We start from the raw sequence: 22453 nt of genomic DNA, 5'->3' as shown, positions 1-22453 counted from the left end.
TCCGGCATTAGAAATATATACCCTCATCTGTTATTTATTAGTGATGACAAATAAATGATATATAATTATTACAGACACATTTTTATACAAAATCTAGGACACCAAGAACTAGATCAAATGCAAGCTAATACATTATTAAATTAAGCATAAAATAAGTATTTATTTGATATATTAGATGACTAAAAGACTAATGAGGTATAAATAACATTTTCAATAACAATTTGACAACCTTCTTCGAGATAAATCGAACTTGCTGTACTGATCGAGCAGCGGCCTGCAATAGTTGTATGAAAATCCATATCTGTCGTGTTTAGCGGCCAAATAAATTACTATGTAAAATCATATTGGTCGTGTAATTTAAAAATGGAACTTGAAATTGAAAAAAACATACACTAGTTAATAGAATATACCCAAAATAATTGAAAAAAAGTCATTGTTCCAAAATTTAAATTAAATGCCTCTCTATATTCTCGTGTAATTTGTGCGCAAATACGAGATCACAATATTACTTTTCGCGGCTACGCGGCGTTTCCATTTCGCGCTTTGTTCCCCTATTATTGTTGGCATTGGTTCTGCAACAAAGGGTGTAACGGATGCGATACATTTGCTACTGTGAAACCTTTTCCTTTTCGACGGCCTACGTAGCGCAGTGGAGTTGGATTTATAAGACGGAGGTCATGGGTCCGATCCTCAGCTTGGCCGATTGAGGTTTTCTTAATTGGTCCAGGTCTGGCTGGTGGAAGGCTTTGGTCGTGGCTAGTTACCACCCTACCGACAAAGACATAGCGCCAAGCGATTTAGCGTTCGATGTCGTGTAGAAACTGAAAGAGGTGTGGATTTCATCCTCCTCCTAACAAGTTAGCCCGCTTCCATTTTTGATCGCATCATCATCAACCATTAGGTGAGATTGTAATCAAGGGTTAAGTAAAAATATATTTGCGTATTGATAGCAATGTGAATTATAATACGAGATTATACCTACTTTCACAGTAAGTTCCCGAACCCATGTGGCGGAGTAAAACCAACAAAATTAGGAGAAAAAAAATGCAAAAAGACGCCATTACGGCACGAAGGTTGCGTGAGACGGCTCTTTACATATGTTTTGAAGTTTATAGGTAGGCGATCTAGGAGGTACATGGATTCGCGCGTAATTCGCAAGAGAAGTAGAGCGACCATCAGAGCGATAGTTATGTCTACAGCAATACTGCTTGGCGGGAGAAGCATGTAAGCAGAGTTTAATCTATACTGTACCATATAATACAAGGCTGTCCCTACATCTTTACTTCCAGACGAGCTATATCGGAGAACCGTACTCTACTACTACGCTACGTACTACTATAAGATTGTACGTTTTAAACAGAAGGTGTACTATATGAATATGATAAACCATATCTACCCGTACAAGCAACTGTGCACTTTGAGACAAGACATTTGATTGATGAAGGCCAATATTTTATCAGATCAGTGTTATTACCTACCCACTTATATATACAATTTTAATATAGGTACATAATTATTATCTTTTATGGGTTTATAACCCCTTATCTCGTGTGATAGCGAATGCGTACCACGATTGGACGAATCACGAAATAAACTTTGATCGTCAATCTACGAAACGAACAAATTACATGTCACCCTTAATTGGACAAATTATGGAATGTCGAAATCGTAATTATGTTATTATCTAGGTATATGATCCTACCGTACCATTCGGAGGTAGGTTTATTTCTAAACAAGTTAGCTTAGTTAGCCCTTGAATGCAACCTCACCTGATGGTAAATGAATATGCAATCTAAGGGTTCATTTACACGAGCGGCAACTCTACCGACAACCACAGCAACGGCAGCCACTGCAGTCGGCGACGCCGTCGCCTACCGCCTAGACGACGCCGACTGCAGTCGACTGCGGTCGTCGGTAGCAGCTGTCGCTCGTGTAAATGAACACTAAGATGGAAGCGGGCTAATTTTATAGGAGTAGGATGAAAATCCACACCCATTTCGGTTTGTACACAATACTGTACCGGAACGATAAATCGCTTGGCGGTACGTCTTTGCCTGTACATAACCTGTGCCTGTTCTGTTGTTTGTTGTTAACTAGCAACGGCCGACGCCTCCCACCAGTCCTGGACCAATGAAGAAAACCTTAATCGGCCCAGCTGGGGATCGCACCCAAGACCTCGTCTTGTAAATACACCGCGCATACCATTGCGCCACGGAGGCTGTTAGAAGGTAAGTCAATGATAGCGGAATTAAAAGGGATGTTTAAACTTAACTCTTTAAGTAAGGGTCTACCTACGAGTAATCTCTACTAATATTATAAAGCTAAAGAGTTGGTTTGTTTGTTTGACTGAACGCGATAATCTCGGGAACTACTGGCCCGATTTGAAAAATTCTTTCAGTGTTAGATAGCCCATATATCGAGGAAGCCTATAGGCTATATATTATATATCACTGCATTCTTACGGTCACGGGAACCACGCGGGTGAAGCCGCGCGGCGACAGCTAGTATATTATATGTATTTGCTACTTGGCTACGTAAGTCCTACTACTATTTTCATACAAGATACATTTAATAAGCTTCTCGATACAGTATGTAATATCAAAAAAACTTGTTATGTTAAATAGGCACTCGTAGGTATTGCAGTGATATACCTAAAATTACTGTTTACTTTGTGGTTTATTATTTCAAAACTTTCAAAAGCATACATTGGGAGTTTACATCTGTAAGGAAAATAATGTCAACACCATAGACATAGACTTCGGATAACACAAAAAAAATTAACTACCCACATCAAGGGTCGGGGCTCAAGAGCCGAAAAATTAAAAAAAAAAAATGTTTCTGTTCTTTTCAGTTTGCCATTGGATTCGACGGTTATTTAGTAGTTTTTTTTGTGGTTATTAAATATTTAAATTATAAAGATTTAATATTATGTCGATAATCTATCCAATTTTTATTATCAGCAAAGTGATTAGCACGATACTTAATTATTTTTTTAAAACGAGATAAAAACTTACCTTACTGTTAGTCACAGCAACAAGTTCACGGTCGTCACACACACACTGCACAATATCAAACAACAATGCCAACTTTGTAAACACTTCACACACACGCGGTCAAAACAGAAATCCCGTTTCGAACAAGATAATATCTAGAAGATGAATTAAAACCGATTGTGTCAATGTTCACGGGTGCATCAATCGCTCCGTACACTAGTATTCACAACTTGCCAGTGAAAGTTTCCCGATAACAACTCAACAATGAGGTTATGTTATTGTTGTGTTGCGAAAGAACGTCGACACTGCGCGAACTCCGGTTTATTACTGAACGTGAACGAAACGAACGTCGCGGATAAAATAAACGCTGAAGTGGATTGCGGCCTGCGAAGCGATTTCGATTTTCGAACGAAAATTAAGTAGGATTGCGATTGCGATTTGCAATTGCCGCGTCTCTTTTCCGCGTTTAAATTGTTATTATTGTTGTTTTGTGACTTCTAATTTATTAACTTACACATGCACGGAAATACATAGTCATGAGTAGAATGTCGTTTGATGCGATGGACAGTCATAGCTTTGGTCTAGTGCGATTGAGAAAGATCTTAAAGATTAACCCAGTCCTATTTTTTGCAGGAATCTGTTCTTTTTCTTGCATATTATGGCGTATACTAGTAGCGAGTAAGGTGGTAGGTATAATCCGCATAGCGTAAATTTCAGGTTCTGGTAACCCATTTCAAGTCCAACTTTCCAGTCTTCAAGAGTCTCATTATTTCAGTGTATAATACTTTAGAGAGGTTTTGTGGTATTGTAGGGTAATCTCTGGATCTGATTTTGAAAATTGCCTCTGCTAGTAAAAGTAGGTATAAACCTTGAATAAACATAATACCGAAATTGGTTACAAGAATTTCATCAGCGTTGAAAATTTTAAATTACCGACTAGTAGAAACTAGATGATGGTAGTAGCATTATTATCTTCGTAGATGGATAGACACACTAATGTAAAATGTTAAGTAATTTGTAAATAACTCTTAGGCCGGCCGCACACACGTTTTCCGTATTCGTTTTCCGAATCCGTTGTATGACACACATGTACGTTTTTATCCGAACGGAACCGTAAAGTTTGCAGTAAATTCACGGAATTCCAAATCGAAATTATGCATAAGTGTTCATTTACACGAGCAGCAACTGCTACCGGCGACTGCAGTCGCCTGCAGTCCCTTGAATGAACCCTTAGGAAAACGAATACGGATTTTTTTTTATTCTTTACAAGTTAGCCCTTGACTACAGTCTCATCTGATGGTAAGTGATGATGCAGTCTAATATGGAAGCGGGCTAACTTGTTAGGAGGAGGATGAAAATCCACACCTCTTTGGGTTTCTACACGGCATCGTACCGGAACGCTAAATCGCTTGGCGGTATGTCTTTGTCGGTAGGGTGGTAACTCGCCACGACCAAAGCCTTACCAGCCAGACCTGGACCAATTTAGAAAACCTCAATCGGCCCAGCCGGGGATCGAACCCAGGATCTCCGTCTTGTTAATCCACCGCTCATACCACTGCCCCACGGAGGCCGTCAAAACGGAGAATATGCGGCCGGCCTCAACTGTAAACTAAGGAAATTAAGTTCTTTTTTCAAACAGTAAAGAATAACATGTAATTCCTAATTTCAGTCAACATCATAATTTCCAATTACCTATGGATGGAAGATAATGTGCTATACTTTTACACTATATGTGTGTTGGTCTAGGACACGCACCTTGGGACGGAGTGTTCAAAACTAAAAATGAGAGAGGTGAGTATTCAAACTAAAGTATTCATAATTCCGTGGATAGACAGCATCAGCCGCTATCTCAAACGAATTACCTGACTTACTAGACATTACTCCTCAATCAAAGTATAAGAATTAATATCAACGATCTAACGCGATTATAAAACTGTTTATAAACTCATTTGTAAGAATTTATAAACTTATTTACATCTTTGTAATAAAATAGTAGATTGTTATACAAGGGGCTAAAAAGACCCATTATATACGAGGTATTTTTAGGGCCCGAGACGTAAGGCGAGGGCCGCCTAAATAGAAACCGAGTTTATAATGGGTTTAACCCCACGTGTTACACTCTGCTTTTCACTACGATTGCGAGAAAATAAAATACTTTAGTTCAATATTCAATGATTTATTTTAATTGAAAATTAAATGTACAAAGTCTACAATTTGAATATTAAGGGAGATGCTTTTACCCGGTAACATAATTTCTAGTATAGAGTATGTGAGGTAAACGTGGGAGATAATAGTTAAAAAAATCCTTTCGTAAGTGAATCCATTCGTTGTTGTTTTCTCCAATTTACCTAGGTAGGTATTTAAGTAAATGCGTCTCGACTTTGATGGTAACAGATTGAAAATTTTATCCATCTCCAAATTAGGATCACCATTCTCACTAGATGAAAACACCAATAACAATTAATGTTAAAAAATATGAAAGTTACGGTCACAAATTTACAATTATTTTCTGAAAAAAATCAAGTGTGTATTATTCACGCCAATTGTTTTTTAAATTCTGGCTTTTTAGTTTTATTTTTTTTACATGAGAAAAAGGCAAAGGTACACCGTAAAGGATGAACCATGTCTTCAAATCTCGCTCTATTCGCAACTCAATAAAAATTAAATAAAAAAATGAACGCTATCCACAGACAAGAACGCTGCATTTCATTCCAATTTAAAGTTTTTTATTTATTTTTCGAAACAATCAGGGCCTTACCTATAATAATTCTATTTTCGAATAAAACCTCCTCCGTTTTATAGTAGACTAGTACTTGGCTAGTACTCGTAACAGACAAGAATTAAAAAAAAAAATTACTTTACCCCCTAGAGGCTGAAATGCTTGTTTAGCCCCGCTGTGGAGTGGTAATATGACAGTGTTTTTGAGCAAGAGTAGTGAAAACAATATTTATAAAGAATTTGATCTATCAGCGGAATACCAAAACTTTAATCTATACTAATATTATAAAGAGGAAAACTTTGTTTGTTTGTTTGTAATGAATAGGCTCAAAAACTACTGGACCGATTTTAAAAATTCTTTCACCATTTGAAAGCTACATTATCCACAAGTAACATACATAGACTAATATTCTGGGCTCTGGCAAATGAAAGATGAGAACGAGAAGGTGCGGCAAATTCAAAAATTTAGTGTGGTGTAATATATTCTTTGGTGGTATCCCCAAGATGTAAGGCGAATACCAGTCTTGATACTTGTAATATATTTAAAAACGTTTTTTTTAATTTATCTGTACATAGTACAATTTAAACTAATACTCGTCCGATTGATGAACGATGACACATGTGAACGTGGCTGTTTCATGGATTAGAGAGTACCCCAAATGTTGACCCCTATTACCTACAATAATATCTAAATCGGTTCCCATATCAAATTTCATGCCAATCCATTCAGAAGTTTTCTTGTTAAATAATTATTAGTAAAGATAATGGACCTTGTCATGATTTCTTGGGTTTATAGTATTTATGAACGTAAGCCTCATCAAGGAACATACAATTTGCTTACACTCTGCCCTTTATGTAGCAATTTTCGAAGAAATTTGTGCCTCCATGCAGCAATATCTGCAATACCTCAAGGTTCTATTAACAATGAGCGTTCATTTTTGTTGTTTATTAATTCAAATCCATTTGAAAGCAATATATGTCACAGTCTTTCACGGCAGCCACGAAAACCAATGGATTATTTTAAGTCTGTCAAAAGGCTTGTTGGAACTTCTTTTTTTACAATATAAAATTCATTGACTTTGTTTCGTATAGCATGAATGTCAAAGCTATTCACGTTTGAAACAGTTTTCATGAGAGGGAGTTTTTTTCCTGGTGTATTCCATACACCTTCATTGATTGACCTCTCATGTTTGATTCTGATAATTACCTTTACAAAAAATAAAGAAAATATAAGTTTACAGGTATTTTGTAAATAATAACACCCCAATAATTTTATTATATAGTGAGTAACGACGAGTAAAATTGGATAAACATAAGTATCAAGAATGATATTTCATACTACATTGACGTCAAAACAAATCAATGACGGAACAATGACGTTTGACAATTCAGCTGGTGACATTTATAAAGTTCCATAAAAACTAGAATGCGAACGAAACTGGTTTTCTGGCCGAAACCGAAACCAAAACTCACGTGGTCAAGTATAAAATTCCTTAAAATACTGAAGGTGCATTTCACCCATTTTTCTGCGTTAATTAGGACATGAAATGGAAACAGTACATTAGGATAAGACCTAGTTCGGACTACTTTAGTATTTTAGTCGAGTACGGACAATTTTTGGATTTACCGCCAAAAAATCGTTCGTACTCGACTAAATACTAAAGTAGTCCAAACTAGGCCCATAATGTATCATCTATGACTTGGCCTCAGTCACAGTATTTTTTTGTATTATGTTAATCATTTATCATAATCTATAAAAATATTAATAATATTTTTATTATGGTTTCAAATTAAGCTCTCATAGCAAAATGTTTATCAGTTATCAATAATCCAATCACCATTTTGAAATCTTTTTAATTAATACTTTATTTGTATTTGTACTTAGAATAATAAAAAATGAATAGTAAAAAATAATCAGTTCCGTCAAAACATAACCTCTAAAGAATTTTTGTGCCTTTATAAAGCACTGACTAAGTTTTGTTGCTACATAGAGCTAACCGAGCGGCGCACGATAATTCCCGTACAGGGCTCTCAGCGTCCGCCAAAGTCACAAACATACGAAGTTAGGCGAGCGTGCACGACTAATTCCGCAATCAGTTTCCTACTTTGGCCGAAACTGAAACTAAAACTCATTCTCATCTTTCATTTGCCAAACTTTTGCGAAACTAAACTATGTGTTTGTGAAAGTTTTACACGTGTGTGTAAAATTTACACGTGTGTATATTGCGAATTTCAATTTATAGTTGTGTAGTGTAAGGACAAAAAATACATTTAGATGTGTTAAATATTTTCGATGTGTCAAAAACGTCAGACTATTCTATTTGTTGGTGAATTTGGGTGAGTTGAGTTCATAAATAATTAGTCTGAAGTAGTGTAATAACGTGTTAAACAGACACATAAACTTTTGACAGAGTGGTAACCATTTGTGGTCTGTGGTGGTAACGTGTAGCGAGGAAGGTCCTAATTGGTCTGAGGTGTAAAACAATCGTCAACTTTAGGATTCCCAAGTGGAACGTAGCCTTCGATGGCACATCAATTGGTTGTCTATTTATTCTGTCTATGGCTTGCACACGGGATCTGTGGTTTATTTGCGTAATTTTGTTTTTGTCTATGTTTATTTGTCAATGTCACATTGTCAAAGTTACATCAATTTTGAAATTTTGAATTTACGAATTGACCGTTGAGTTGTGTTGTTCTCCTAAATTTCACTTCATTGTCTAATTTATATTTAAATACTGCATAGCGAAAGAAAACAAACTCGAAGTTTAAAGTTGTGTCTAAACTTGATAAGGTAGTTATTGATTGAACTATTATAATGGAAAAAGCTGAACCTTGGACAGGAGGCACTGACGAGGAATATGAAACGCAACATTTCGGTTTCGGCGCTCAAAGATTCAAGCTATCAGTGCGACAAATGGTCGAGCAGAAAATACAGTCTGCCTACAAAGAAATGGAGTCATTTCTCCAACAATCCGTAAAAATTACCGACGAAGAAAAAGTCGCTCTCACTGAAGCTTGTAATAAACTCGTGCGTATGCATTTAGAACGGGCTGGCCCCTCGCTTGAGAACATTGATAAAGAAATTGAGTCCATGATGCAAGTGCCACATAATGTCTTATTACCTGAAGATGAAGTGCAGTTGGAGGAGATAACTGATGAAGAATATAGTAAGCTTCAGGATGAGGTTGCTGATCTGCGTAGAAGGCTCGAACAGAGCACTCTTATGGTTACATTGCTCACTGCTGAAGAAGAAGAGTTGTCGTCAGCTGCAAAGGTGTGTGAAATAGCCAAAAAAGACATGGAGGTGCTTGATTCATTGCACAAGAATCTCGAAGAAAGTGGTAATGCTAGGAAACTACTCAATGAAGTACAGTTTCTGCGCGCAAGTGTACCTATCAAAGAGGATGATGAAGATAACTTTTTTGATGATAAGGTTAAGGATTCAGAATGTAATTAGTAAAGTATATTATTTAATGTGTAGATTTGTTTTCAGCTTGTTATGCAATTTTTGGAATTACATATGTTTATTTGAAGATTTGGTTTATTATTTATTTGTAATTTGTAATAATTGTGAGTGAGGAGGGTGTAGGGCAAATTCGGGCCTTACAGAAATAACGTAAAGCTTATTTTATACTAGTATTGTAAAGAGTAAAAGTAATAATATTATTGCAAACTAAGATATTTAGTAAATAAGGATAGCATGGCAGCTATTATAAATAAATTTTCTCTTAAAGTATGACATGAAGAATAGATGCTTTATTAGATTTCAATAACAAATTAGTTACAATACTTACCCTAATGTGTGGTAGTGTAGAAGGCTTATCCTAGTCAATACTGCCAAAAATATTGGGCCCTCGGTTCAGACATTTTAGGAAATTTCAATTTCCATTTACATTTTAACAATTAAGTTTTTTGTCATGACTTCTTTGTTACCAATTGACATACATGAGAGGAGACAAATATCTTTTCATGGATTCACTGTGCGGGTACCGGGTCCATCGCAAGAGAAGAACTCCGAGCAGAGTCCTGAACTTGTGACTGCAGGATGTAGGGTTAAGGAATTCCTTGACAATCGATCAACACTCCCTGTTCTTTGCTCATGTTGTTCTCCCTGCCTAGTCACGGATACTCATTCTAATATAGAACTAGCTGCATTTCTAGAGAGGCCAAGGTCTTTAAGCAAGTTATAGAGGGGTTTTGCTGGTAAACCTCTCGCACCTACTTCTAAGTAAAATATATTACAGTCAGAAACACACGATTTTCATCATCCTCAACTAGTTAGCCTATTTCCACCTTACATTGCTTCATCACTTACCACCAGGTGAGATTGTAGTCAAGGGCTAACTTGTAAAGAATACAAAAAAATAATAATACAATAATCCATTCTCTAAAAAAATATTGAATTCATTTAATCTTTATATGTGTAAAGTCAGAGGATTCAAATAAAACAATTCAAACAGTTATTATTTTAATGTAAAAACACAACTTACAGAATATTTTTTTCTATAACCAAATATTAGAAACAACATTGCCATACTTGTCACATCAATTTTTTTTTATACCAACTTATTATTACTTAGTACAGTCTGTTTCAATATCAACTTTATTATTTTGATTTTCCAAAATTAAATACATAAAAAAAAATCCAGTAGGTACACATAAATTGTTTCTAGACCCACAAAGACTAGAGAACTATTAAGCCATAGCTTGGCAAGTTTGTTGATGACACTCCCATTATATGCGGGCGACGGGGGAAAAAATTCCAGTACATAAACATTAATTGTTTCTAGACCCACAAAGACTAGAGAACTATTAAGCCATTACTATAGCTTGGCAAGTTTGTTGATGACACTCCCATGATATGCGGGCGACGGGGGGACAGGACTGCGAAGGTATGAAAACGCCCGCGGGGGGCAGAGGGAAGGTCTGCGCGGGTATGGAAACGTGCGAGCGGGGCATCGCTACCCCCTCCCGGTCCGCGCAGTCCATATCGGGAGTGTTACAAACTAATTTGCAAAGCTATAATCAACTGTTGAAATTTCTAAAATTTGCAAACGAAAATGTAACGGTAGAAACTGTCTCTACCTTGCATACTATAAAATGAGAGGGGAAAGTTAAAGTAAGTATATTTTATAGTCTTATTCTATTATTTAATGATAACCTAATTTAAATCAATTATAACAGTCAACCAGAGAGCTAGAAGAATATTGTTGGACAGAATGTCTCTCTGATAGGTATTGTAAGACTAAAGCCGGATTTACATTTGTCTGACGTGTCGTGTCGTGACTCATCAGAACAGAATCAATTTCATAGATTTTGTATATGGCACATCAGAAGCCATTACAACATGTCACAACACATAAGTGTAAACGTTGCCACATAAAATGTATGATACCGATTCTGTTCTGATGCGTCACAACACGACACGTCAGACAAATATAAATCCGGCTTAAGTCTAGAAGGGATATTAATTTGATGAAGTTTGCAGGCTAATTGAGAATTACTCTTCAAGGTTATTTTTTGGGTGATGGTAAAAATTTGGGAAGTCCATATATAACATGTTAAGATCTTATATTACATGGGTACGAGCGATTCTAGTACATGTTAATAAGAACCAAGTAAATAATAGTTACAATTATCAATGTATATTGAAACAGACCATACATTACACTTATTACACATGGGTGTACACATATTTAACTTTGGTAAGTGTTCATTTACACGAGCGGCAGCTGCTACCAACGACGGCAGTCAACTGCAGTCGACGACTCGACGGCGGTTGACGGCTGTCGCCGACTGCAGTCAGCGACGTCTCGGCGGCAGCCAACGGCAGTCGACTGCAGTCAGCGACTGCCGCTGAGACGTTGCCGACTGCAGTCGTCTGCGGTCGTCGGTAGCAGTTGCCGTTCGTGTTAATGAAACTTAATACATAAAAGATGGAATCAAAATCTTGGCACAACAAATCTTAAACTATCCACATTTAAACATTAAGATTTTTTTAAAAACTAAGCAGTAATAACACCATAACTATTACAGTTAAAACTATAATACCTATAGCTAATCATTACTTGATATCACATTTAGACTTAAACTACACGTGTTTTGGAAATACATGAGCTTGGCTTCGCCAGAATTATAAGTTACATTAAATAACATTCAACATATTTATGTCACTGGCATAGATATATAATATGACAAACCAAAACTATTTTTAATTTTAATCAATTAATAAATAATTGTATCAAATTGTTTACAGACAATGACAGCGCCAAATTATATTTCCTGCAGGGTATTTGACAAAAATAACTTGGTAAATACCACTGGTAAAATATAGTGTGAATCTCCATACCTATTGATGATGAAAAGCAAAATCAACCAAGTGACAATTTAGACATTTAGAAATTTAATTGTGCATCCACTTTTTAATAGGAGATCCATGAGTTATAAGAAGTTCTAGATTACAGTCAGATGCAATTTTTGTCGTCTTCATTTATACACTTTAGCTCTAATGACTCTCCTGTAATGTTAGATATATGGTCTCTTGGTTAATTTTATCTAGGTTTGCTTTTTACTTGACACTGTCATCTTCAAAAAAGTTAAGTCAACTACTAAGAATGTAAAACTTGTAAACAAAATTGTTGCTTTTTAATTCAAAATACATTCTAAATTAATGCAATAGGAAACATAATTATTGGCTGCAATTATTAATAATTAATAAATATTCATAAAGTACGAAATACAATCACATTTACTTAAAAGTTAATAATTTACAATAGTTTAATACTAGACAAAATAACTAGCTAGTTTTGTATTTCTATGAGATCGGTATGTTTAACAAATTTAATGGAAGGTTAAAAACTACACATTCATAATAATTTAAATAGTTATATTATTGGTACTAAATCAGTTGTACATAAATCACATAATAGTGAAGTGACTTAATATAATAAACATCTATTTTCTATTATAATACTTATAAACTTTCTGATAATGTAATGATCTTTTTTGAAAATCATGAAACTTTTAGAGTTTTAGGTACCTCTAAGTCTCTATCTGTGTGTACTAAAGTTTTTGCTTTCAGAATTTGAAAGTCACCTATCTTATTTGACATTTATTGGTTTTCCATGGAAGATTAAGTTAAGAATGTTTTTTTGTATTACTCAATATAATATAATAGACTCATATCAAATTTAATATAAACAATATTAATTTTGTGTAGTACATGGAATAAGGGTCTTAAATATATCGATATTATTTAAAATAAACGTTAAGGATTTCATAGAAAACTCATTTTAAAAATTGTGTATTTTTTTAAACATCAAAAACGCTGTCAATTTTGTCACGTAACAATGTTACTTGATGTCACTAAAGGAAAAAACGTCAATCTATTAATTTTGTCAACAGCTAAACCGTTTGGCTAAATTTTAATGTTTACGTGACGTCAGATACAGATAAAATATAGCGTGCTGAGTCTATTGTCTAAAAAATATTTACTAATTTAAATTTTCATGTAAGTATTCATGTCTCAAAAAATATACTTAATAACTGTTTTTTTCAATGTAGTACAACACTAATGAACAATTTAAGATTTTTATAAAAAGATGTCGACTAGCCTATTGCAATGTCAAACATACTAATGTCAGACATTGAAAAAATCTTTATTAATTTTTTCAATTTTTTCTTGGGTTGATTTCATCTTTAAAAGGCAGTGAGTGATTCGCCCAAGTGTACAACTGAATTAGCACTTTACTAATAATAATGAGTGTATTTAAATAGCTTATTCATAAAATAAACACTACACATTGAGTATTTAGCAGGAACGAAATCACTAAAAGCAATAATTAAAATTAAACTATTTATCACAGATAGAAATAAAAGGTTAATATCAATTTTTTATATACATTTCTTTAGAATACATGCTTTGTGATTCAAATTTACAATTCATTTTCATTACATATAATGTTTAATAGGTAACTTTCTATACATAGACATATTAAATAAGAAAATTAATTATAATAAGACTTGTAGGTACTCCATGAATGACTCTATAATTATAAACGTAACAATAATTTGTAATTTTATTGTCTGTTCTAATATGAACACGTATTAAACATTTATTACATAATTAGTGTATTCTAATATACATAACAAGTGTTTTATAAACCATAGAACTTTAAAAAATAATTTAACTTGATCATTCATAAGGTATTTACTCAGACTAATTATCGTATAGACCTGCCTCGCTAAACGTTACTTTTCTGATCATATGATCAACGATATTATGCGATTATAAAAAACTGTCACAATATCGATGTTTTATAGTTGTAATCGTGTTCGTCGGCTAAAGAGCTCCGTAAAAATACTTTTTTGTGTAGTTGAATGGTGTAAAAAACGGGCAAATACTTCTAGTTTAGTATAAGATATTTACCACATCTAAGCTCATTTTCCTCAGAAAATTTTTGTTCGTGAATTTGGGTGTGATACAGGTCCTTCTATAATTAGTCTGAGGTCATTTGTTCAATGATAGTAATAATACTCCCTCTTTGCACTTATCACCTATATATAAACGGTTGTATTTCAAAAATTTTAAATTTTCGAGTTTTTCTTAGGTAATAAAAAAAAAATTGTAGACCATAAAAATAATTAATGTAAAAGTTTAAGAAATCTGTTTGATATGATATGCTCCCTCAAAATCTACTTACTAATTACAAAAGATGAATCTGTATATAGATCGCATCAAACTTCTAGTCCGATCTGAACATGAGGCGTATTACTGTTAAGTGCACAATAACATACCAGCCAACCACCTGGCTAATGCCTGCGCAGTTTCAGGTGTTGCAACTTCAGAGCAGAATAGAAGTTTGGCGCAGAATATACCATTTTGAACAGAAAAATGTTCTGTTTAGATCCTGACATATTTTTACCTGACTACTTGTCTTGTATTTACAGTATGTTCCAACATAGTATCTAAAATATTGAGCTGATTTTGATTGATAAGTTGTTTAATGGTTTATTATTTTAGTGTCATGAAAGCTTTTATACAAAATAAAAAATGTTACCTACTTAGAAAAGTAAATTTTTTAACAGAAAATACTGTTTATCTTGGTAATTTACATATTGAATCAATAAAATTCAATAAAAGTTTCGAAATTATATAAATACAATTTATAATATTATTATAAATTACTAAATTTACAATAAATATAAACAACAGTGTCTATGCAAAGCATTATTGACTAGATGTAGTATAAATAATTATACAGAAAGAACTTTCAGTTCATACTTCTGTATTATGGAATGGCTTATTGTTAACACCAGCCGCTTAGGAATGTGAAAGTGAAAAGAAAAAAACTATAGCCATAAGCATACTTCGATATTTTTTTTCACTTTCATCATCTCTAGCCTCAGACCAGTTACCATAAGACCTGTCTCGCTAGACGTTACCCCTTTGTCAAAAGTATATGATTACGATTTTAGGGAGAAGCATTTCAGCATAGAGAGAAGTTTCATTGTGTTAAAATTACACGTGCGTGTATTACGTACTATAATTTTTTTTTAAAATCACAATGAAATATGTATACATTTTCGAAAAAAAAAATATTTTATGCTATGCCACATAGGCTCTTACAGTTCATTTTGTTTTTGGCACCGCCTTCAAACCAATTAATAGAAGGGACATAGGTACATGTTATTTTTCGCTTTAGGTACAATGTACAATAAGGTACAATGTTATCTTTAAAGTCGGTTAAATATTTTTGTTAAAAGATTTATTTTTTTGTTTTTTAGTATATCCGAGCGTAGTGACTGTAAACGCCAGAGTTCACTCATTTCAGTTATTTTGATTTTAACACAGAATTACTGAACTGATTTTCGTGAAAATTAGATGGGACCAATCTGGAAGTATACCCTTACAAACTAAAAAACAACTTTCATAATAAATGACGAAGTTATGAGGTAACAAAAGTTTAAAAAATCATATACGTCGAATTGCAAACCTCCTTTTTTGGAAGTCGGTTAACAACAAAATAAATATAAAAAAGCAAGATATCATGTCAGAAATCATGCAATAAACTTTTAAGTAGATGGGAGCAAAGTAAGAGCTTGCTGTGGTTTTGATTTTACATTATAGCTTTTATCATTTCCGTGATTTCTGTAGGAGAAAAATGCATATTGTCGATCAATAGCGGCGGCTTGTAAAACATCTAATCTGGGATCCGTATTAGATATAACCTTTACCCGTCTTTTAAATGGATGAAAAGATTTTTTTTATATTAATTGAGTAAGTTAAAAAACATGTAGGTATATTGGGAGTACATTGGCGCAAAAACTCCTGGCCAACTATCATTAATAAATTAATAAAATAGTTAATAACGGTTAATAATAAATTGACTAGGAAATTTTTAGGCGATCTACTCGCAATATATTTTTTAACATACTAAATTTGATATAAAATACATTTCACACATTAAACAGATGGGTGAAGGTAATTTCTAATACAGATCTTCTACTAATCGCTTTCTTTTGTCCCATCACACTGAAGAAGAGAGATATTTTCGATTCGGCCGCTATTGGTCGACAATGTTTTTTTTCTTCACCAGATAATGTCGTTGATGCATCATAAGCTTACTAATATACATATGTATTTTATTTTACAACAATCAATACAACAAATAAAATATATGTACCTACTTGGTACATCTCAAGTTAACAAGTCATCCATTTACCTCTCAGACTTATTAAATAAGGACCTGGCCTCGCTAGACGTTACTTTTCTGTCAAAGTATATGATCAACGATCTAATGCGATTATAAAAACTGTCTCTATAGTATCGATGTTTCATAGTTGTAATCGTGCGCGTCGGTGAAAGATATCCGTAAAAACACCTTTTTGTGTAGTTGAATGGTGTAAAAAACGGGCAAAAACTTCTAGTTTAGTATCCTACTAATATTATAAACGCGAAAATTTGTATGGTTGTTTGAATGTTTGTTACTCTTTAACGCCGCAACTACCGAACCGATTTGGCTGAAATTTGGAATAAAAATAGATTTTACTCTGGATTCATCCCGGAAAAATGGTTCCCGAGGGATTTTTGAAAAACGAAATTTCATGCGGATGAAGTCACAGGCGTTCGCTAGTAAGATATATAACTAATCTAAGCTCGTTTTCTCCAGAAAATGGAAGACAATTTTGTTTGTGAATTTGGGTGCGATACTAGTCCTTATGTAATTAGTCTGAGATTTTCCTATACGAGTTTGGTCTATTTGTATTTCCTTACATTTCCGAAATTTCATCAACCTTCATTACATCTAAGACTAGGTGCATAATTAATGGGTGTTTCGGTGGATTCACATATCACCAAATATTCAAGAATAAAGCATTGTCTGAACTAGCGAGCGGAAGTCATATGTTAAAAGCAACCCTTAATTAAATAAAAAAGATATTTATACTGTCCCAAAAGTAAATAATACAAAAATCTTTTCAAATTAATTAATATAAGTAATTCGGTTTTGTGGCTAATTTCATAAAACTTTAATTTTTTTCACGATAGTGCTTGCCTAGGTTAGTGTCAGGTTACACCACAATAATAAGTTACATCGAAAGTTTTTGTGAACTAAAAAATCATTATAGCTTGACCAGAAAGATAAAAAACTTCGCCACTTTGCGGAAAAAAAGTAAATCATAAAAGACGCCTAAATACGCAAACATACGTTTTATAATACATACCTAAAATTAAATTTCTTATATAAATAAAGTACCTCATTAAAAAAAAACTCTTGTCACTGGCTCAATAGCTCGACGCGCAGAGCCGATCAATCAAAAAGAAGTATAAATAAGAGCTGTTTCACACGAAAGCTGGCGAGCGCGCGTCGACGGTTGTGACGACGCGTTTCCCCGCCGGGCCCGGCCACTGCCATCCGCTGTCGCTGAGTGCCACCAGTCAGACGGGCCCGGACCACTCTGTGCTGTCCTGTAATATAAACGTAATATTACGTTAGTTTAAGGGCCTTTCAGCGATAAGTTAGCAAATATTGCAGTTATCATATAATATCTTGTCTCTATACTGATCTTGTACAGTAATGGCCCGCGCACACCAATTTTTAAACGCACTGTTGAAGGGCGTTTTGTAATGTACGTCGACGGCGCGCTTTTATCCTACAGAGCAGTTTGTTGTTGTTTGTATTATTAAACACGCGCGTTAGCATCGCGTTTGTATGGCTACAAACGGGCGTCGACAGCGCGTTTAAAAAACGTGGTGTGCCTACGGACCCTTACTGTACAAGATCAGTAGGTATAGAGACAAGATATTATAATGATAACTCCAATATTTACTAAGTTAATCGCTATCTGAAAATCAACTAGACCCACAGATCAGACAGAATTACCTTCTACAAGACCTGCCTCGCTAGAAATTACCCCTCTGTCAAAAAAATATGATCATGATCTAACGTGTCTATACAAATTGTGTATATAGAATCGATGTTTCACTGTGTTAAAATTACACGTGTGTGTATTACGGTTTAAAATTTATAGTTGTGTGTAGTGTAATAGGATATTATTAATTTTATTATCGAAGTTTGAGTTTACCTCTTCCAACTCAAAAAACAACAAACATTGGACATGTCCCAATTTCGTATGGAGGCTGGGTCTTTATCCAGAGTGTCAACTAAGCTGAACAAATTATTTTTATCTTAAAATGACATAAAATATAGGGCTTAAAACCTAAAATAAAATTTTTATTGGAACCCACATTTTTTTATTAATTAAATAAAATGTATTGTTTTCATTAATTAATTAATTAAGTATTTTTATCATGGCAAATGGCTTTGGCTGACACATTGTCATTAATCTTTTCAGACGTTTCTAAAACAATTTAAAGATTTCTTGTTTCATTCTTCTCTGTTTACGATTTAATGGTTCTTTTTAACTTGTGTCATATTACATGACATTGACAGCTTACACCGGATATGAATTCAACTCCAATTATTTTTATTGGCTGTTTTGAACACTTTTACCGTATTTTCTATGTTTAATTTGTAGAAACAAAAAAATACTTATTTAATTAATGCTGGTTCCAAAAACTCTGAAAATTATTTTTAAACAACAATTTGTGTCTTTTTACGAATAAATTATAAATAATAAAGACCCACTTTAGGACATGTCCTGTGAATTTGAGAGAAGCGATTTGGCTGAAATTTGGAACATAAATAGATTGTACTCTGGATTAACACATAGGCTACTTTTCATCACGGAAAAATCCATAGATTCCCGCAGGATTTGTGAAAAAACTAAATTCCACGCGGACGAAGTTTCGGGTGTTCGCTAGTTTACAACATAACCTGCTCACTTGTGAAATGTTGACAGTCTTGGCGTGCATTGGGCTGGCGGGCGCGTTACCCGGAGTGAAGTACCCACCAGGCCGGGGCCGCAGGTGGCGGTTGTGCATCTCCATCTGCACTATCTTCATGAACTCGATCTGTGCCGCCAGCTTCTGTACTTCCTCCTACAGACACATTCAGATTAATATTGTGGCGATATCCGAACGCATATAACAGTACGTTTAATTTAGGTTTAACGTTTGGTTGGTATTCAGATTTGAAGTCTGAAGAATGATCATTCGTCATCACTCAAAAAGGCATCACCGGGAATAAAGTTCTTATGCTTAGATGATCCATAAAAACAAGAAGAGTTTATACGTATCTGTAAAGAAAATAAAGGTAGCTTGAATGCATACGAAGCCATATATGACCAATAAAAAAGCGTGCTCTAAAAACTAAAGAAAACGGGAAAAAGTGAAAAAAGCACATTTATTTCTTATTGATAATTATTAAAACAGCTCCTCTGAAATATTTCAGATTTTTAACTAATCGCTTTAATGTATTTTTTTCAATTATAAAATTAACAATTCTTGACACCACTTAAACTTTTTGACACGCAGTACAAGTACAGATATAAATTGACAACTTACTTTTGACGTAGACTAACAAAAATACATACTATTACACGAATAGATAAATAATCAGGATGAGAAGGTGGGTTAATAAAAATCAGATGTGGTGGTCACACACACATAGATTGTAAATGAAAATGCTACTTAAGCATTTTCGTAATTATGACGAAGTCAATACGGGCGGTTTGTCGCCAGTCGTTACCTAACCGTTGTAACTGATAGTCAATATAAGTGTTTTATCAGTGGAGCCTACTATTATTTATCACCCATAACCGCTACCCGGGACACGACATACCTTACTCAAACCCAAATATATAAGTATCCAAATAGTACTAAAGTGGTACAAAAGTGGTGACCCCGACGTGATTTTATTAGCGGTTATTTTGCACGGGTAGCAACACGTAACGACTCACACATTGGAATTTAAAATGGCTCAACCAGAGGTGTCAGTTTCCGGCGTGTCTGTATCGGCGAGAATTCCTGAATTTTGGACGGATTTGCCGCGACACTGGTTCATACAGGCGGAGGCAGTGCTACACCCGCAGAAGATGTCTGACGAGGCAAAATTTCAGTTTGTCATATCGAAATTAGGAAAAGACGTTATACAACAAGTGACAGACATATTAGTCAAACAGCCGGAAAATGGTAAATATGATACATTAAAAACAAGATTACTTGACATTTATGAGGAGTCAGAAAATAGAAAGGTACAAAAATTGATATCTGAAATGGAGCTTGGCGACCAGAAGCCATCGCAGTTGCTGAGGAAAATGCAAGAGCTGGCAAGTGGCAAAGTTACAGATGAAACCCTTACCATCCTTTGGCAAAACCATTTGCCGGGATGGGTGAGAGGAATACTCACGGCATCAGGTTTAAGCGATATTAACGCTTTGGCCAGAATGGCAGACAAGGTGACAGAAAATGCAATGCCTATACAGGGGGTGGCCGCAGTACGGAGTGCAAGGAGTGATTCTCCAGATGTCATAGCGGAGATCCACAAGCTGGGCGAACGACTAAGAAAAATTGAAAATTCCCAGCGTAGCGGTGGGAGAAGCCGATCACGGTCACACGGCGCGCCACGTACGCGCAACACTAGCGGTAGCAGGAAGAGGACACCGGCAGATCCAGACTGGCTTTGCTACTACCACTATAAGTTTAGAGCCCGAGCACACAAATGTGTTCAACCGTGTACGTGGAAGACATCGAACCAGCCTACGGGCAGTGCGGAAAACTAGCTTCGGTCCTGTCTGCGGCGGGAGGCTGTGACCCATCGATAAATTACCGCTTGTGTATAACTGACGAAAACAGTAAATTACGGTTTTTAATAGATAGTGGGGCTAATGTGTCAGTGTTACCCCGGTGGGCAGTGCGCGAGAAAAATAGAGCGTGCGAGGACTATAGACTGTATGCCGCGAACGGTACACCTATTAAGACATTTGGGTTGCATAGTTTAGTATTAAATTTAAAGTTAAGGAGAGCATTTCGGTGGACATTTATAGTTGCTGACGTTAGACAGCCTATAATAGGAGCCGATTTTTTAACTAAGTATAAGTTAGTGGTAGATTTTAGTAAACGGAAACTAGTGGATCAGGTAACAAATTTTAATGTTATTGCTAGTATGTCACAGTGCATGGAAAGTTCAATAACTACAATTCATAATCAACACCCACATTACAGTTTGTTAGCTAAATATCCAGATTTAACTAAACCGGTATCTTTTAAGGAAGTTCCTAAGCATAGCGTTTGTCATCACATCGAGACGAACGGTCCGCCTGTTCAATGTCGAGCAAGACCGTTACCGCCAGACCGATACGCTAAGGCTAAAGAGGAATTTCGGTTAATGTGTGAAATGGGAATATGCAGACCCAGTAAAAGCGCGTGGGCAAGCCCTCTGCATATAGTGCTTAAAAAAAATGGGCAGATAAGGCCATGTGGTGACTATAGGCGCTTAAATGCTATTACTAAGCCCGATAGTTACCCTATACCCAGGTTACGCGATTTCACGTACTTACTCGCTGGTAAGAAAATTTTTTCACGGTTAGATATAAACAGAGCTTACAATTGCATACCAGTTAACGAGATGGACATTGAAAAGACGTCTGTGTCAACCCCTTTCGGGGCTTTCGAGTTCATCAGACTTCCTTTTGGCCTTCGAAATGCTGGCCAAAGTTTTCAGCGTTTTATGTGTCATAGCGTACTCCCAGACTTAGATTTTTTATTCGTGTATATAGATGATATAATAATTGCAAGTAACAACGTCGACGAGCATAGAAAACATTTAGAGGAAGTATTTAGTCGCTTAGAGAAGTTCGGTATTACTCTGAATATATCAAAGTGTTGTTTCGAACAGACAAAATTGGAGTTTTTAGGTCATGAAGTAACAACGGAAGGGATTCAGGATTTATGGGAGAAGATGATGTGGGAATTGATTTGATTGATAAATGGGCTACAGAAGGTTATTGCGTGCCTCTGTCAGGAATCCAAATAATAAATCAATCAAGTGGATGAACTAATTAATGTTTATTGATACACGAGAATAATATAAATTTAAAGTATATAAAATGTCTTACTTAAGCGGACTGGTTAATGAATACTAGAACACGAGCGTTGGTGGGGACGAGTTAGGAACGACTGCCTTAACTTAACATCGTAGCGTACGTTCTTACAGAAAATGTTTACCTAGCAGTTTGCCTGCTTAGGGTTCACTGCAAACGGTATTTATGATTGAATATAAGGCACGCTACATCACACCGCCCCAAATTTTTAAGTTAGTAAAAATTGATACGAAATTACG

At 35.1% G+C, this 22453-nt stretch overlaps 3 protein-coding genes across 6 annotated transcripts in view; 1 reads left to right on the top strand and 2 right to left on the bottom strand.

Moving 5' to 3' along the window:
• The window catches only part of LOC112046526 (dual 3',5'-cyclic-AMP and -GMP phosphodiesterase 11), a 317311-nt gene extending 313986 nt beyond the window's left edge, over positions 1-3325 (bottom strand). For 2 of the 4 annotated variants that reach the window (XM_052887477.1, XM_052887478.1), the window contains exon 1: positions 3015-3325. The gene's annotated coding sequence lies outside the window, so the exon portion shown is untranslated. The remainder of the gene's footprint in view (positions 1-3014) is intronic. The other 2 variants (XM_052887479.1, XM_052887480.1) reach the window with 1 other exon arrangement.
• Positions 3326-8526: 5201 nt separating this feature from the next.
• LOC112046533 (protein MIS12 homolog) lies at positions 8527-9168 on the top strand. The gene has a single exon (XM_024083199.2). The coding sequence runs from the start codon at positions 8527-8529 to the stop codon at positions 9166-9168; it is 642 nt and encodes a 213-aa protein (XP_023938967.2).
• A 998-nt stretch (positions 9169-10166) lies between these two features.
• Positions 10167-22453, bottom strand: part of LOC112046521 (probable G-protein coupled receptor CG31760) — a 112080-nt gene continuing 99793 nt past the window's right edge. Inside the window, exons 17-18 of the mRNA XM_024083176.2 lie at positions 19057-19212; positions 10167-17679 (exon numbers count right to left, since the gene is read on the bottom strand). Coding sequence (XP_023938944.2) covers positions 17650-17679; positions 19057-19212 — 186 coding nt within the window. The 3' untranslated portion in view covers positions 10167-17649. The remainder of the gene's footprint in view (positions 17680-19056; positions 19213-22453) is intronic.

Source organism: Bicyclus anynana, chromosome 19, assembly GCF_947172395.1.
Source record: "Bicyclus anynana chromosome 19, ilBicAnyn1.1, whole genome shotgun sequence".
NCBI classification, from domain to species: Eukaryota; Metazoa; Arthropoda; class Insecta; order Lepidoptera; family Nymphalidae; genus Bicyclus; species Bicyclus anynana.
This window is presented reverse-complemented; position numbering and strand designations above follow the sequence as displayed.